Source organism: Piliocolobus tephrosceles, chromosome 5 (genome assembly GCF_002776525.5).
Source record: "Piliocolobus tephrosceles isolate RC106 chromosome 5, ASM277652v3, whole genome shotgun sequence".
In the NCBI taxonomy this organism is placed as follows: Eukaryota; Metazoa; Chordata; class Mammalia; order Primates; family Cercopithecidae; genus Piliocolobus; species Piliocolobus tephrosceles.
Window position 1 is genome coordinate 75,094,599 of NC_045438.1, and position 17,842 is coordinate 75,112,440.

At 39.6% G+C, this 17,842-nt stretch overlaps 1 protein-coding gene across 4 annotated transcripts in view; it reads left to right on the forward strand.

Annotated features, from left to right (window-relative positions):
* The first annotated feature begins 16,709 nt into the window (after nucleotides 1-16,709).
* The window catches only part of MMS22L (MMS22 like, DNA repair protein), a 139,608-nt gene continuing 138,475 nt past the window's right edge, over nucleotides 16,710-17,842 (forward strand). For all 4 annotated transcript variants that reach the window (XR_002730375.1, XM_023205881.2, XM_023205882.2 and 1 more), the window contains exons 1-2: nucleotides 16,710-16,891; nucleotides 17,429-17,668. Coding sequence is in view for 3 of the 4 variants with exons in the window: in XM_023205881.2 (XP_023061649.2) it covers nucleotides 17,505-17,668 (164 nt within the window). In the remaining variant the exon portion in view is untranslated. The remainder of the gene's footprint in view (nucleotides 16,892-17,428; nucleotides 17,669-17,842) is intronic.

Sequence of the window (17,842 nt, forward strand, 5' to 3'; positions counted from 1 at the left end):
GATGGCAATGTCTTAGAATTCTCAGCAATTCCTCATGGAATAGAATGCAATGAAATAGAATGGATGATACTTCTCAAGTAAACTAAATTAACAAAATAAGAAGAAGGTCCCCTATGCCTCTAATAAGTAGTGTTGACATCCAATTCTCAGATAATAAATCTGACACTAAGAAGGTTTAAGAACTTTGGCCAAGATCATACAATTTAGAAAGTGCAGAGTGTGGGAATCAGATTCATGTATGTTGATCCATGGGAATCAAACTCAGGTATGTTGATCTTTAAACAATCTTCACTCCACCTCATCCATCATAACCCAGTGAACAGATTTCAGTGAAGCTTAATTAATATAGTATCTTGACATTGTAATATCAAAATATCAAGTGGCAGTGAAAATAATTCATAGATTGTTTAAGTTTTGCTTTTATAGAACCTCAAGGGATTACACAGTAATCAGAGTTCTCTGGCAATTAAATGAGTTAAAATATTATTGTGGAAAGGGCACAGACGTTTAGGCTGCAAAATTCTGGCTCTTCCTCTTCCCATCTCTATTTTTGGGAAAGCCCACAAGATTCAGCTTCCTAAAAATCAGAAAATTGGATTAGGTTATTTTTGTTGTTGGGGTTGTAGGAAGACTCTGAGGTAGAGATTAATATGCAAGAAATGTATCAAGGTATACTCTTGGGAATAACAACTTGTGGAAGGAAGAGAAGAGAAGTATAATTGGGTAGAAGGAAATGCTGGGCTGTAATGGAACCTCAGTAAGGCCTCTGCCAACTGATAGGAGCTTGGAAGTTGAGATAGCCCTTCATAGGTATCCCAAGCTAGGGGAGGAATAGGGAAGACTGGGCATTTATACCTTTGTGCCAACAGTTGAATGACAGATGCCTCACTTTGAGCACGTAGGTTCTCTTTAGAACTACTCTTTAGAACCTACTCCAAAGCAATTTTGAAAAGGGTTGACAGCTAAGAGCTGACAACACTTCAGCTGCTGGGGAAATAAGTGTTTTATTCTGGAGGGGGAATCTAGGTGGCACACCAGAGTGCCCCATAGGGTAACACATATGTCACCTTCCTGTTCTGATACTCTGATTCTTAGAATGGCAATATTATGAGGATTAGACAGCTAACAATGCTAAGGGAGAAAAGAGTCTTCGTCTCACTAACCTCCCACAGAAAACAGAAATTAAAGAAGAAATTGGGGGTTTGGTGGGGTGTTGTAGGAACAAATTTAAAACACCTTTTCTTACAACTACTGGCTTTCTAAGGAAAAAAATCTTACAGCTCCAAGGAGAGTAATGCTTTTGAATACATGCTATTCAACAAACCTATTACTATAACTCAGTGGTTGGCAAACATTTTCTTTGAAGGGCTAGATAGTAAACAGTTTAGACTTTGTGGGCTATATTGCTCAACTGTGCCATAAGTTAGAAATAGTGAGAAAGCAACCATAAATACCACTTCAACCAATAGGTGTGGCTGTGTTCCAATAACACTTTACTTACAAAACCAGGTGGTAACCTGGATTTGGCCCACAGGCTACAGTTTCATGACTGATATAACTTAACTCATTCCCTTTCTGGATACCATAGAGTACCATGCAAATCCTAGAAGGATTACATGACTTCCACGTGAATGGGAATGAAACTATTTCCTTGCTAAGTCATTTTAAAACTGGATTTTCTGTCACTTGCAATTGAACTCCCTTCTCTGCCTGGTGGGATTAAAGTAAATAAAAAATAAAGTAAATTACCGAAATTTGTTTTAGATGGAGTGATCAAAGAAAGCTTCCACAAGGAAGAAAAGTTTTAGCCTCTATAACTTAAGTGCTATGAGAAAACAGAACTGATGGGTGTTTGTGGGAGCAACTATCAGTAGTCCTATATATGCATTTTAACCTGTCCCCTAATTTTAGTTAGGCATGTGGCCACCTCCAGAATAAAGATCATCTTTCCAAGCTTGTCTAACCTGTGGCTAAATGCGAGTGTGTGACTAAGTTCAAGCCAGTGGTATGTAAACAGATATAGTATGAGCAACTTCTAGAATTGACTTTAGAAGGGCCCATGCCCTTTTCCATTTTCCCCTTCCTGCCAGTTGGAATATACATGTGCTAGCTGCAGCAGGAACAGCCCTCATGGACAATGATGTAAACTTAAAGTAGAGGCCACACACTGTGAAGACAGGATTAGGGATCCTTGGATACTGACACCATGCAGGTCTACCAGATCTAGACTGAGTACATGACTCACATTGAGAGGGACAGAAACCTTTTTTCTTGTTACGTTATGGTTATATTGAGTTTTACGCCACTTGCAACTTTGCCAAACTCAAATTATTACGAAAACTTACGTTAAATTGAGGGGTTCATGAGAGTCTCTAAGAGACAAGGAAATTTAGCCAAGATCTCAAGGACAAAGAGGAGCCAAGCCTAGATAAAGCAAGAGGAAAAACTGTCCTGGCATAAGGCACTGTTTGTGCAAACATGTTGAGGCAGCAAAGAATACAGTGTATGAGAAGAACTGAAAGAAGGCCATGTACCTGACATTTTGTGAGAGAGGTGGAGAGTAGTAAAGGATAAGATTGTGTGCATAGGAAGGGCTCAAATCACAAAGGTGAGGAGTACAGATTTCACTGTAAGTACAATAGGAGGTCACTGCAGGATTTTAAGCAAAGAGGTTTGATCCAATTTGTGCTTTCCCTTGCCAGCTGCCACTGACTGCCCCTCAGCACCTGGTTTCCAGTCTCCTTCTGTTGATGCTACCCAATGCCTGCAAGCAGTCCTCTTGTCCTCTTAGACAAACTCCCTCCCAAGACACCCCAGGTCTGGCTCCCTGCCTCAAGGGTTCACACACTACTTCCCTACCCCAGTGGCAATACAGCGTATTCCTTCCACAGCACTTACTCCTTGCCTGCCAACAAGAGCCACTCTAGCCAACTTTTTGCCTTCAGATTTGTCAGCATCCAGACAGGGATCAATTTCTGTGTTCCAAGCGCCAGAAGATACATGTGAGCCTCTCAAAGTGACTCTCTGTAGTTCCCCTGTTTAGCTTAAAGGAGAGTGAAAACACTGCACCTTTCCATATTTAGTCTCTAAAGAAATCCTAACTCTAGAAACTTTATCCCCCTAGTGAATTATTTTGTACACACACACACACACACACACACACACACACAGTGAGCTAATAAAAGCAAATTTGCTGATAAAAGCAAATGTTGGCCACCTCCTTTGCAATAGTGGTCTAGCACCTCAGTTAGAATATTGGATACATTACAGCTATTTTTCTCAGGTTTGTCCCTCAGCAGAAATTCTGAGGCAAAGAAAATGACATAATAACATCTTTCAAAAAGATTTCCAAAACTAAGATATACTTATCAGTAGTTAAATGCAAAATGCAACATTCTATTCATTTAGTTAAAAATATTTTTAAGGACCTACCATAATACAGGTACTATCCTAAATCCTGAGGACATAACAATAAACAAATCTCAATTTTATAGTCCAGTAAGGAAACAGACATAGCCATGATTATCTGTGTGTACATGTAAAAAACCTACAGGTACTCATTGTATGATGCAAAAATGTAACCCAGAATGTTTAGGAAAGAACTATAAAACATTAGGAGGGCCTTCAGTATAGACTTTGTTCAGAAAAGTAGAGTGTTGGAAGATGGCGAAAGTTGAGGAGTTTGCAAGCAGGTTCAGAAGATATCTTGAGCTAAGCAAGAAATTATTGAAGTCTTAGTTAGAAATAGAGCTACAGATCTGTAATTTGTTAAGGCAGCAGGATAAGGGGAAAACAGGTAACTGAGGGAAAAATGCAAGAGATTGTGACTAGAAGCAGAACAGGAAGCAGTGCATCATGCTACCTGTGTGGTAGAATCTTTCTCCCTTGAAGGAAGCTGCTTCTAACATGCAGACAGATATATTCCAGTTCTTTTACCTGTGGCACATTACAGGTGATGACATGCTTATAAAATGTAAAGGAGAGAATAATTTACTTTTCTCGATGTGGAGGTGTTATGATAGGATGTGACATCACAGAAAGAATGATATTAAGTTGTATATAGGAAAGTAAGCAAATCCCACCAGGCAGGAAGTGGACAGGAACATAGGGCATCTGCTGCCTGAGCCGTACAGCATCTCATCCTCCTTCCTCTGGTAATAGCATTCTGCTTTTGCTTTGGAGAACCATTCCTTCTTCATTCCCCATTGTCTTAGAGTGACTGTCAATTCAGGTATCCTATTCCCATCCCTTTTCCAAATCTACAGGTAACTTTTCAGATGTGTTAAGAAACAGAAGGTAAACGACACAGAAGAGTTTTACCTATTTAAAATAGGCATTTATCAACCCATCTTTATTTGCATAGTGATATTCTGATATAGGATGGAATTCAGGGCTTGCAAACTGACAGCCAGAAGGCTAATTTAGCCTATTAATGTGTTTTTCTTCATGCATATCTGGTTTTTACTAAAATATATATGCAACCCTCTATAAAGGAGAGTTTATAGTCTCCAGACCACCACAGGTTTCTCCCCTATAAAGTATTCTCTCTTTTACATTTTATAAGTGTGTCATCACCTGTCTTATACTAGCCATTAGGACTCAAGTGGACATGAAATGGACAACTCATATTACTTATTTTTAACTTTTTTTCTTTTTTTAGAGACAGAGTCTTGCTAGTCATCGAGGCTGGAGTGCAGAGACATGGCATGATCATAGCTCATTGCACTGGGCTCAATCAAGAAATCTTCCTGCCTCAGCCTCCTGAGCAGCTGAGATTACAAGCACATGCCACCATATCCATAAGTTTAAATTTTTTTTTTTTTTGAGAGATGGGGTCTCACTATATTGCCCAGGCTGATCTCGAACTCTGTGCTCAGCCTTTTCAATGTAATTACCACAACAAGCCAGACAGGTACAAATGGAAAAAGAAAATCCCAAGAGAGGTAAAGTAGCTTGTTTCTGAAATCAGATTTGTCTGCAAAACCATCCTGAGTCTTCCCTACCACATCTAAAAACCAATTCATTTTTTGATTATGGTCATTCTTGCAGGAGTGAGGTGGTATCACATTGTGATTTTGATTTGCATTTCCTGTATCAGTGATGTTGAACATTTTTTCATATGTTTGTTGGCCATTTGTATATCTTCCTTTGAAAATTGTCTATTCATGTCCTTAGCCCACTTTTTGATGGGATTGTTTGTTTTGTATGAGATCCTTGTAGATTCTGGATCTTAGTCCTTTGTCAGATATATAGTTTGTGAAGATTTTCTCCCACTCTGTGGGTTGTCTGTTTACTCTGCTGATTATTTATTTCGCTGTGTAGAAGCTTTTCAGTTGAATTAAGTCCCATCTATTTATCTTTGTTTTTGTTGTATTTGCTTTTGGGTTCTTGGTCATGAAGTCTTTGCCTAAGCCTATGTCTAGAAGGGTTTTTCCAATATTATCTTCTAGAATTTTTATGATTTCAGATCTTAGACTTAAGTATTTTATCAACCTTGAGTTGATTTTTGTAAAAGGTGAGAGACAAGGATCCAGTTTCATTCTTCTACATGTGGCTTGCCAATTATCCCAGCACTATTTGTTGAATAGGGTGTCCTTTCTCCACTTTATGTTTTTGTATGCTTTGTCGAAGATCAGTTGGTTGTAAGTATTTGGCTTTATTTCTGGGTTCTCCATATTGTTCCATTGGTCTATATGCCTATTTTTATACCAGTACCATACTTTTTTGGTGACTATGGCTTTATAGTATAGTTTGAAGTTGGGTAACGTAATGCCTCCAGATTTGTTCTTTTTGCTTAGTCTTCCTTTCGCTAGTGGGCTCTTTTTTTGGTTCCCTATGAATTTTAGGAATTTTTGTTGTTGTTGTTACGTGAAGAATGATGGTGGCATTTTGATGGGAACTGCATTGAATTTGTAGATTGCTTTTGTCAGTATGGTCATTTTCACAATATTGATTCTACCCATGCATAAGCATGAGATTTGTTCCTATTTGTTTGTGTCATCTACGATTTCTTTCAGCAGTGTTTTGTAGTTTTCCTTGTAGAGGTCTTTCACCTCCTTTGTTAAGTATATTTCTAAGCATGGATATGGTGAAAAGGGAACAATTTTGCACTGTTGGTGGGAATGTAAACTAGTACAACCACTGTGGAAAACAGTGTGGAGATTCCTTAAATAACTAAAAGAAGATCTACAATTTGATCCAGCAATCCCAGTCCTAGGTATCTACCCAGAGGAAAAGTCATTATACAAAAAAGATACCTGCACATGCATGTTTATAGCAGCACAATTTGCAATTGCAAAAATATGGAACCAGCCCAAATGCCCATCAATCAATCAGTAGATAAAGCAAATGTACACATACATACCATGGAATACTACTCAACCATAAAACGGAATGAAATAATGGCATTCGCAGCAACCTGGATAGAATTGGAGACCATTACTCTAAGTGAAGTAACTCAGGAATGGAAAACCAAACATCATATATTCTCACTCATAAGTGTTAGCTAAGCTATAAGGATGCAAAAGTATAAGAATAACACTGTGAACTTGGAGACTCAGGGGAAAGGGCAGGAGGTAGGTGAAGGATAAAAGGCTACACATTGGGTACAGTGTACACTGCTTGGGTGATGGGTGCTCCAAAATCTCAGAAATCACCACTAAACAGCTTACTGATGGCTGGGCATGGCAGTTCATGCCTGTAATCCCAGCACTTTGGGAGGTATAGGCAGGCAGATCACTTGAGGCCAGTAGTTCCAGACCAGCCTGGCCAACATGGTGAAACTCCATCTCTACTAAAAATACAAAATTTAGCTAGGTGTGGTGGCACATGCCTGTAATCCCAGGTACTCAGGAGGCCAAAGACGGAGAATCACTTGAACCCAGGGGATGGAGGCTGCAGTGAGACAAGATCACACCACTGCACTCTAGCCTGGGTGACAGAGTGAGACTCCTTCTCAAAAAAAATTTAAAAAAAAGAACTTATTCATGTAACGAAACACCTGCTCCCCCCAAAACCTATTGAAATAAAAAAACAAAATAAAATAAAAACCAATTTACCCAATAAAAACATTCCCAATTATTCAGGAGATATTTATTTAGCATCCTCAAGATGAAGGTGCTATGCTTCGAAGGTATGATGTTAAATAAAAGCTGACATGGTTCCTCTCCTCTTAAAGCTTAGAGTGTAGTGCAGGATATAACTATTATCAAATAATTACATACATTAATAGAAAATTATAACCGTGGCAAGAACTTCCAAAATGAACAATGTAGGTACCCGTAACAGGGATTTAGCATTATTAGGGAGGTCTTGGAAGGCCTCCCTGGGGAGGTGATGCATGTAGAGATCTGAAGAATGGGCAGCAGTGCTAAGAGGAGAAAGGAAGCATATTGTAGGTAGAGAGAAGAGCATGTAAAAAGGGAAGGTAAGAGGAACTTAAAAGAGACCAGTATGGCAGACTCACATTGATAAGGGTGATTTTGGTTCTGTGCAAGCTAAGTAGGAGTAGTTAAAAGTCAAAACATTCAGTGTCATGCTGGGTGCAGTGGCTTGAGCCTATTATCCCAGCTAATACAGAGGCTAAGGCTTGAGGACAACTTAAGGTCAGGAGTTTGGGAGACCAGTAGTTATAACGCTGTCTAGCCAACATAGTGAGACCCACTCTCTACAAAATAAAAATAAAAAAGAACATTCAGTGTCTTACAGGCTTTACTATGATTTGTTTGAATCTTAAGATCAGTGATTTTAAAAACGGGAGAGAATGATGCTATCAGGCTAGCATTTTGGGAAAAAAATCACTTTGCATGAAGTGTGAAGAAGCATGGGGTGGATAGGTCAACATGCAGAGTGAATGTTGGTTGACAAGCTAGGAAGCTGTTGTAGTTCTTGGTGAGAAATATTCATAGCTCTTCACAGCTTTACTTTAGATGGTAGGGATAGAGATAGAGATAAGTGGCTGGGTTCTGAGGAATTTAAGTGAAATTGAAAACATTTGATGAGAAAGTAAACATGAGGATGAGGAGATAAGATTGTCAAAACAGGCTACTATTAAGGCTTTAGGATTTTTGTCATGAAAGAATGTGGTACCATTTACAAAGATGGCCATTTCTGTAAGAGCATTTGCTTAGGAGAAATAATAATGCATTCATTATTGGACATCATATTCGAAGGTTGTTTTGAGGCATCCATGAGGCGATATTAAGCAAGCAGTTTTATTTAAAGATCTGCAGCTCAGAGGAGAGGTCTGGATAGACATATAAATTTTAGAGTAATCTGCATGGAACTAGTAATAGAAAATGTGTCTGGAGTAGGTTGGTTAGGAAAAAATATAGAGTGTGAAGAAGGGTAAGGTAATTTATGTACAAAGAAGGGTAAGGGAACGCATGGGAACTCTCTGTACTTTCTGTTCGAGTTTTCTGTAAACCTAAAAATTCAAGTTAGGTGCAGTGGCATGTGCCTATAGTCCCAGCTACTCAGGAGGCTGAAGTGAGAGGATCCCTTGAGCTCAAGAGTTTAAGACCGGCCTGGGCAACATAGCATGATTCCATCTGTAAAAATAAAAGGTGAAAAAACTGTTTAAATAATCCTAAAAATGCTCTAAAAATAAGGATATTAGTTAAAAGATATATAGAGAGCATGAGCCCTGAAAGGTGCTTATTATCATTTGGTTAGATTCAGAATCAATGTTACTATTTAAATACAAGAAAACAAGGTTTGTTTTGCTTGCTTGCTTGATTGATTGCTTGATAAAAGAGTCTCACTCTGTCACCCAGGCTGGAGTGTGGTGGCCGATCTTGGCTCACTGCAACCTTTGCCTCCCCTCCTGGTTTCAAGTGATTCTCCAGCCTCAGCCTCCCAAGTAGCTGAGATTACAGGGGAGCACCACTACCACCTGGCTAATTTGTGTATTTTTAGTAGAGACAGGGTTTCACTATGCTGGCCAGGCTAGTCTTGAACTCCTGACCTCAGGTGATCCACCTGCCTGCACCATTCAAAGTGCTGGGATTACAGGCAAGAACCACCATGCCTGGCTGCTTTATTTTTTTTTTTTTTAATTTTAAAAAATTTTTCAGAAACAGGGTCTTGCTCTGTCATTCAAGTGGAAGTGCAGTAGTGCAATCATAGCTCACTGAAGCCTCCAACTCCTGGGCTTAAGCAATCATCTTGTTTCTGCCTCTCAAAGTGCTATGACTATAGGCATGTGCCACCATGCATAGCTAATTTTTTAAATGTTTTGTAGAGACAGGGTCTTGCTTTGTTCCCCAAGCTGATATTGAACTCTTGGATTGAAGCAAGCTTTATTGTTTTTTTTTTTTTAAGTATTTTATTAGTTACGTTAATGATCTATTACTATGTAATAAGTTATACCAAGACTTAGTGGCTTGAAACAACAAATTTATTATCTCATAGTTTCTCAAGATAACAAAATTTTATTATATTAGTAAAATTTATTATCTCATCTAGAAATCTGGAGGTGGCCTAACTGAATCCCCTGCTTCAAGGACTTTTATAGGTGCAGTCAAGTTGTCACTCACTGTGGGTGGTTAGCTGGCAGCAATGTTGCTAAAAGAGTTTAGTCAACTGTGAAGTTGGGGGCAGACAGTCCACACTAGGACTGCCCTCAATTTTCACTCCAATTGTAGGTACAAGGGGTTCTCAAAACCACCCTAATCTTTGATAATGTGCAAGAGAAATTCATAGAACTCATTGAAAACTATTATATTCACAACTATGGTTACAAGGAAAGGATACAGATTCAAATCAGCCAAGAGAAGAAACACATAGGGCAGAGTCTAAGAAAGTATCAAACTTCTGTTTGATGAAACTTCTGTTTTCTTTTCCCAGTGGAGTCATGATGTGTTACTTTCCCAGTGTCAACGTGTGACAATATGCACAGAATGCTGCCAACCAGGGAAGCTCACCTGAGCCTCAGTGTTCAGAGCTTTTAGTGGGCAGACATGTTAGCGTGATTACCCACATGGTTGATCTCAGTCTCCAGGTTGACTGATACCACGTGACTCAAAGACCCACCCTAAATTACATTTTTGATCTTTTTTTTGTTTTGTTTTTTGTTTTTTGTTGAGACGGAGTCTCGCTTTGTCGCCCAGACTGGAGTGCAGTGGCCGGATCTCAGCTCACTGCAAGCTCTGCCTCCCGGGTTTATGCCATTCTCCTGCCTCAGCCTCCTAAGTAGCTGGGACTACAGGCGCCCGCCACCTCGCCCGGCTAGTTTTTGTGTATTTTTTTTTTTAGTAGAGACGGGGTTTCACTGTGTTAGCCAGGATGGTCTCGATCTCCTGACCTCGTGATCCGCCTGTCTCAGCCTCCCAAAGTGCTGGGATTACAGGCTTGAGCCACTGCGCCCGGCCCATTTTTGATCTTTTAGGCATGGCCAACTGCCAGCCCAAATCACATTGTTAGATTATCCTGTATGATCCTAGGCCCCAACATTCCAGAGGCTTAGAAATTACCTCTCATAAGCCAAGCGCAAAGGCCCATACTCCTTTTTGGGCAAGATTAAATTATCTACTATATACTTGCCCAGGCCTAGTCATCTCAAAGCTCAACTGCAGAATAATCTGCTTTCCAAACTCACTCAGATGATTGTTGGCAGAATTTAGTTCCTTGCGGACTGATGGATTGAGGACCATGGCTCTTCACTGCCTATTGTCCAGAGTCTACTCTCAGTCTTTGCCATGTGGGCCTCTCTAACATGGCAGTTTACTTCATCAAAGTGAACTAGCCAAGAAGCTGAGAGGGGAAGAATGTTAGTGAGAGAGAGTGTTCTAGCAAGATGTAATCACAGTCTTTTGTAAGCTAATCATGGAAGTGATATCTCATCACTTTTTGCTTTATTTTATACAATAGAAGCAAGTCTTTAGGTTCGGCCCACACTCAAGGGCAGAAGACTGCATAAGGACATGAATACTGGCAGGTATTACTGAGAGTCGTCCTAGAAGATGCCTATCACAGTAGGCTTAGGGAAAGAAGATAGGAGAGAGGGAGTGGTTGAAGATTGAAGAAATAGTGGTAACTGAAGGATCAAGCTCCTGGGGGTAAAAGAAAATGGATTAAGAGCACATGCAGGAGGGAAAGATGCTAAAGCTGTAGAAAAATGAATGAAGATCAATAATGGAGTTTTTCTGGTATGTAGATTTTTTCAAGGTTCTATGTGGTGTATTCCCTTGTTAATGACAAAGTACCTTGAACAGCTGTATGAAAAGTCCTTTTCCTTTTATAGGAAAGTTGTTCCTTCCTAACCAACTACATTTCTCTGTTGCTACTGAAGTAGTTGTTTAAATCAGAACATGTGTGCCAGGGAGTAGCACTTGAGAGGTTAAGAGTTCATTATCTGTTGCACAAAATTAGTGCATTAAAATACTGTGGGTCAACAGAAAGTCAGCTTATGGTAGGTTGTATAAACATTTGCAATAGATAGCTCATGGAGATAACCTAATATTTTCAATAGCACAGCACAGAACTAAAAGCCATATCTAAGTTGAGCTAGCTCAGTGTATCCTCAATAGTGGCCAACTGTAATAATAAGATCACTAGAACTGGATTTAATATTGATCAGATATTGCTACAAAGTTGAATCCAATTCTAGACTTAAGAGCAGTTACTATAAAGAGGTAAGGTGATCTTCGTTTACATTTAAGGGATAAGAAGTAACAGTCTTAAACTTTAAATAAGATTTCAATTAAAATCATAACTTTTCTGAAACTGAGACCTTTTAGTCAGTGGAATATATCATATTAAGTTGAATTTGTGAAAAGTTTCCCTTCTACAAAACATGCCATTCATATTAAATTGTTTGACTTTGACTCTGATATCTGAAAACACAAGAATATATTATCAAATAGATGGTTTGTGGGTATATTTTTAAAAAAGCAGTAAGTTAGAATGGGTTCACTTATTATACAACATTCAAATTCTATCATATGTCTTCCCTGGTTTTTTGTGTTGTTGTTGTTGCTGTTGTTTTTGGCTTATTTATTTATTTATTTATTTATTTATTTATTTATTTATTTATTTATTTTTTTGAGATGGAGTCTTGCTCTGTCACCCAGTCTGGAAGGCAGTGACACGATATTGGCTCACTGCAACCTCTGCCTCCCGGGTTCAAGCAATTCTTCTGCCTCAGCCTCCCGAGTAGCTGGGACTACAGGTGTGTGCCTCCATAACTGGCTAAGTTTTGTATTTTTAGAGACAGGGTTTCACCATGTAGGCCAGGCTGGTCTTGAACTCCTGACCTCAAGTGATCCACCTGCCTTGGCCTCCCGAAGTGTTGGAATTACAGGTGTGAGCCACCGTGCCTGGTCTGTCCTCCCCTCTTTTACCAAGTAGCTGAATGGTGCTGGAGAAAATGACAAAATCATGATGACTGAACTCTAATTTTTTGTCACAAATCTCAAATGATCACTCAACACTTCTAGACATTCTTATTATCTTTCCCTAGTAAATATACTTTTCTACTCACCAATATGACAATATCACACCTCTTCTCTAATCTCTAGTAACTACTCCTTCTTCTCACTTCCAGTTGATGTGTCACAGAGAAATAGATGAAATAAAACAACTCAACATTCCAACACCTAGTTCACCACCTCCAGCCATCTTAATCTGTATACCTTTTACACTTCCTATTATGATAAAAAATTTTTCTTGATCCTATCGGAGGTTGATATGCCATCTGTGTAGTGAATACTATCCCCTCTCATCTTTTCAATGCCTTTATTCTTGCAATTATTCCCCTTCTGAGCATCTTTTTTCCTTCCATTTAATAATTGCCATAGCCTCGCAAACATGTTCTAACATCTTTTATCCCCAAAATACCATTTCTTGATCCCTATATGTCCCTCTGCCCTATTTTTATGCTTTATTTTCTATTAAATTCCTGGGTAAAGTTTTGATATTTGCTGATTCACCTCCCATTTTCTATATGACCCACTCCTATTAGATGTTCTTTCCCAACTACTCAACTTAAACGGCTTTTATCAACATTAGTAATGACCTATTTCTTGCCAATACCAATGATAAATTTGTCTTCCTTGATTATTTCACTTATCAGCAATATCTGACATAGCTTACCCATTCTTTCACAAAATATATCTCTTGGATTTCATGACAGACATCATACCATACCACACACACTTGATTTTTCTCCTTTGGATTAGCCTTATTTCTTGCTATTCTTTGCTGGCATTTTCTGGATTACTAGCAAGCTGAACATCTAAAAGTTTTCAGAGTTTTAGCTCTTACATGTAGGTCTATGATCCTTACTGGGTTAAATTTTATAATATGAGGTAAGTTCATTTTTAAGTGTATCCATATCCAATAGTTCTCTCACTATTTGTTGAAAAGACTATCCTTTCCCCATGGAATTACCTTTCCCAAAAAGCAGTGGATCAAATGTATATAGAGGCCTATTACTGGAGTCTCTAATCTATTCCACTGGCTATGTCTAGCCTTAGATCAAAATCATACTGTTTTATTTATTGTAACTTAATGGTAAGTCTTGAAATTAGGTACTGGAAATCTTTCAATACCATTCTTACTCAAAATTGTTTTGGTTAATCTAGGCCCTTGCATTTCCATATCGATTTTGGAATGCATTTGTCAATTTCTACAAAAGAAAGTTCTCTGCGATTAGGATTTTGATTGGTAGTCCTTTGAAGCCATAGATAAATTTTAGGAAAACTTTTAATAACATTGAGTCTTCCAATTTATGATTATGCTATCTCATTCTATTTACTTGAATATTCTTGAATTTTTTTCAGCAATATTTTGGAATTCTTGGCAAAATCTGATGCATATTTTGTTAAATTTAAACATTTTTATATCATTAAATGGTGTTGTTTTCTAAATTCTGATTTTCAAATTGTCATTCCATGTCTATAAAATACAATTAATTTTTGTGTATCACTGAACTCCGACAGCTTTCTGAACTCAGTTTTTGTAGATATTTGTAGGGAGTTTTTAGGATTTTCTATATGAATAATTATGTCATCTGAAAATCAAGACAGTTTTACTTCTACTTATCCAATGTATATGACATTTACTTCTTCCTCTTCCTTACTGCATTGACTAGTTACCTCCAGTAAAATGTTGAGAGAAGTGGAAAAAGTGGACATCATTGTCTTTTTCTCAATCTTAGGGAAAGAACATCCATTTTTTTTCTTTTTGATTATACTTTTAAGTTCTAGGGTACATGTGCACAACGTACAGGTTTGTTACACATGTATACATGTGCCATGTTGGTGTGCTGCACCCACTAACTCGTCATTTACATTAGGTATATCCACTAATGCTATCCCTCCCCCCTTCCAAGAACATTCATTTTTATAACTAAGTATGACGTTAATAGCAGGTTTGTCATAGATATCACATAAAATGGAGTTTCTTCCATTCTTAGTTGGCAGAGAGTTTTTGTCATGAATGGATGTTGAATTTCTCAAGTGATCTTCCAGCATCTATTGAGATGACAGTTTTTCTTTTCATAGACTTGATATAATGAACCAATTACTTGTAGAAATTTCAATAACCTTGCATTCCTAACATGAATCTAATTTTCTTGTCATATGTCATGCTGTTTGTTTGTTTTGAGACAGAGTCTTGCTCTGGAGTGCAGTTCTGTGATCTCGGCTCACTGCAACCTCTGCATGATGGGTTCAAGTGATTCTCCTGCCTCAGCCTCCTGTGTAGCTGGGACTACAGGCACACAGCGCCATACCTCGCTAATTTTTCTATTTTTAGTAGAGACAGGGATTCACCATGTTGGCCAGGCTGGTCTTGAACTCCTGACCTCAACTGATTTGCCCGCCTTGGCCTCCCAAAGTGCTGGGATTACAGGCATGAACCACCACACCTTGCCATCTTATGTTATCCTTTTTATGTACTGCTGGATTTTGCTTGCTAACATTTCTGCCTTTAAGTTTGCATGGGATATCGGATTGTAATTGTCTTTTGTCTTTGTCAAGTTTTGATACCAGTGTGGTGCTAGCCTCATAAGATAAGCATCCAATCTCCTGTTTTCTGTAAGAGTTAGTATAGAATTGATATTATTCCTTCCTTAAATGTTTGGGACAATTTAATAGTAAGGCCATTTGGCCTGGAGAGTTTTTGTTTGTTTCTTTTGTTGCTTTTGAGAAATGGTCTTGCTCTGTTGCCCCGGCTGGAGTACAATGGCACACTCACAGTTCACTGCAGCCTAGACCTCTCCAGGTCAAGTGATCCTCCCACCTCAGTCTCCCTAAGTAGTTGGCAGTACAGACGAGCACCACCATGCCCGGCTAATTTTTGTATTTTTTTGTGGAGACGAGGGACAGGGTTTCAACATGTTGCCCAGACTGGTCTGGAACTCCTGGTCTCAAGGGATCCACCCACCTCACCCTCCCAAAGTCACTGTGCCTGCCCTGGCCTAGAGTTTTCTTGGAAGAAGTGGTGTGTGTGTGTGTGTGTGTGTGTGTGTGTGTGTGTGTGTGTGTGTGTAGAGAGAGAGAGAGAGAGAGAGAAGGGGGGAGGCTTAACCTAAGATTCTGAGTACTATGATAAATACAGAGATACTCAAATTTTCTTCTTGAGTTTTGAGTTTGTATCTCTTAAGGAATTTGTCCATTTCACCTATGTTTATTGGCATAAAAATGTTCATAATGTTCTTTTAATATCCTTGTCCTCTTAATGACTAAATTTCATAGTGATGAAACCTTTTTAATTCCTGATACTGATAATATGTTTATTTTATCAGTCTGGGTAGAGGGTTTATCAATTATATTGCTCTTTTTAAAAAAACAACTTGGTTGCATTTATTTCCTTCCATTTATTTCATCCCATTTATTGCTACTATTTATTATTTCATTCATTTTGCTTGCTTTGGTTTCAATATGCTGGCGGTTTTTTCTAATTACTTAAGACAAAAGTTTATTGAATTGAGTTCTTTCTTCTTTTTAATGTAACCAGGCACTATTACAAATTTTAATGTTTTCATTTTAATTTAATTGAAAGTATTTTCTAATTTTCCTGTGATTTTTCCTGATTCATAGGTTAGTTACAAGTATGATTCTTAATCTCCAAAATTAGAGTTTTTCAGTTATCTATTTTTTTATTTCTAGTTTAATGCCATTATGATCAGACTATATACTTTGTACGATTTAAGCCCTTTTAAAGTTGATGACGTTTGTTTTATGGCTCGGAATGTGGTCTCGCTTAGTGAATGTTTCATGTGCACTTGCCAAGAGTGTGTATTCTACTATTGTTGGGTTGGTCACCTATAAACGTCAATTAGGTCAAGTCGGTTAATAGGACTTTCCAAGTTTTCCATATCCATACTAATTTTCTGTCTACTCGTTCCATCAGTTACAGAGAAAATTCATTGTTGCACTTGCCTGCCTCACAGTCCGTGGACAAAAGGCATCCTGCATTCTAACAAGACTTGCTGGCCCCAGAGCGGGAAGAGGGGACGGCGCGACTGTAAGTGTAAACCAGGAACTCCGCACTCACTGGAGTAAATCTCTTCCCTTTAGCCAGAGGATAAACCCGTAGTCCTTAAATCCTCCTCTCCTCAGCCTCAGCAGCAGTTCCGTTTTCTTTTTATTAGGCCCCTCCTTCCAGTCGAACGCACCAATTAAAGGTACAAAAAAAAAGAAAAAGTTAATCTGTACCTTGTCCCGGGTTGACTGACTCTCGCGAGAATTCGTGGAGCTCCGACTGTTACCGCGCAGATATCGCGAGGCGATTGGTAGCCGGGGGAGGGCTGCGCCGTGGCCCTGCCTTTCCGGAGCGCGGGCGCGCGGTGGCGGGAATTTCGCCTGTTTGCGGTTTAGACCCCACAGATTCCTAGTGGTGGTATGGGTCACAGGAGGTAGATTTCGGCAGTTGGAAGTGTGAGCAGGTACGACAGGCACCTCGGGTAACCGACGCACCGGGTCCTTGCTGCAGCCGGGTGCGCGGGATACCGGCACCCAGCCTTCTCCGCCCGAGTGCTGCCGGGCATGGGCCTGGTGGGTCTCGCCTCCTCCTTAGAGGGTTGAGGTTGGCTCCTAGGGACTGGTTTCCTGGTTTCCTGGTTTCCACCCCGAGCCGGGGAGGGAGCGTTCTCCACCTTGCTGCTAGGAAACGGGCGGAGAGTGGTTTAGAAACCTTGCGGAGGGCGAAGTTCTAGGCGAGCCCGGGACGCTCTGTCCTGCAGACATTTCTTTGCTTTTCACCTTATCCTGGGCTGCACAGTCCGACCTAGTGGGCGGATTTCGAAGTCCCTGCCACAGCCAGTTGGTTGTGCATTTTGTCTTAAGTTCTGACAGCCTTGAGGGGCGGAGCGGCAGGGGAGGATTGGAAATTTGGCTTCTGGGTTTGTTCGTTTTTCCTTCCTGCTGGCGGACGTCCTGGGAAGTTTCTGAAGTAACCTCCAGTCTCTCGGCCCCACCTACAGGAATTTCTTCACACCTTCTCTTTGGAGCCCTTAATGATACGACGAACCCCAAACATTTCAGAACATGAAGTAAACAATGGAGAACTGTTCTGCCGCATCGACGTTCCTGACTGACAGTTTAGAGCTGGAGCTGGGGACAGAATGGTGCAAACCTCCTTACTTTTCTTGTGCTGTTGACAACAGAGGAGGAGGAAAACATTTTTCTGGAGAATCCTACCTCTGCAGCGGAGCCCTTAAGCGGTAGGTAAAGCTCAGAGACATTTTCCCTCATCTGATTATTCGCCAGTTTTTTAGGAATGTTAGTTATTTCAGCCCATTAAACTTGGGTGTTCACCAAATCATGTTTTATAAATCAGCTTAGTATATGATAAGGGTACAAATGATTATCAGTTCTGCTGCTGGCTTCTTGGTAAG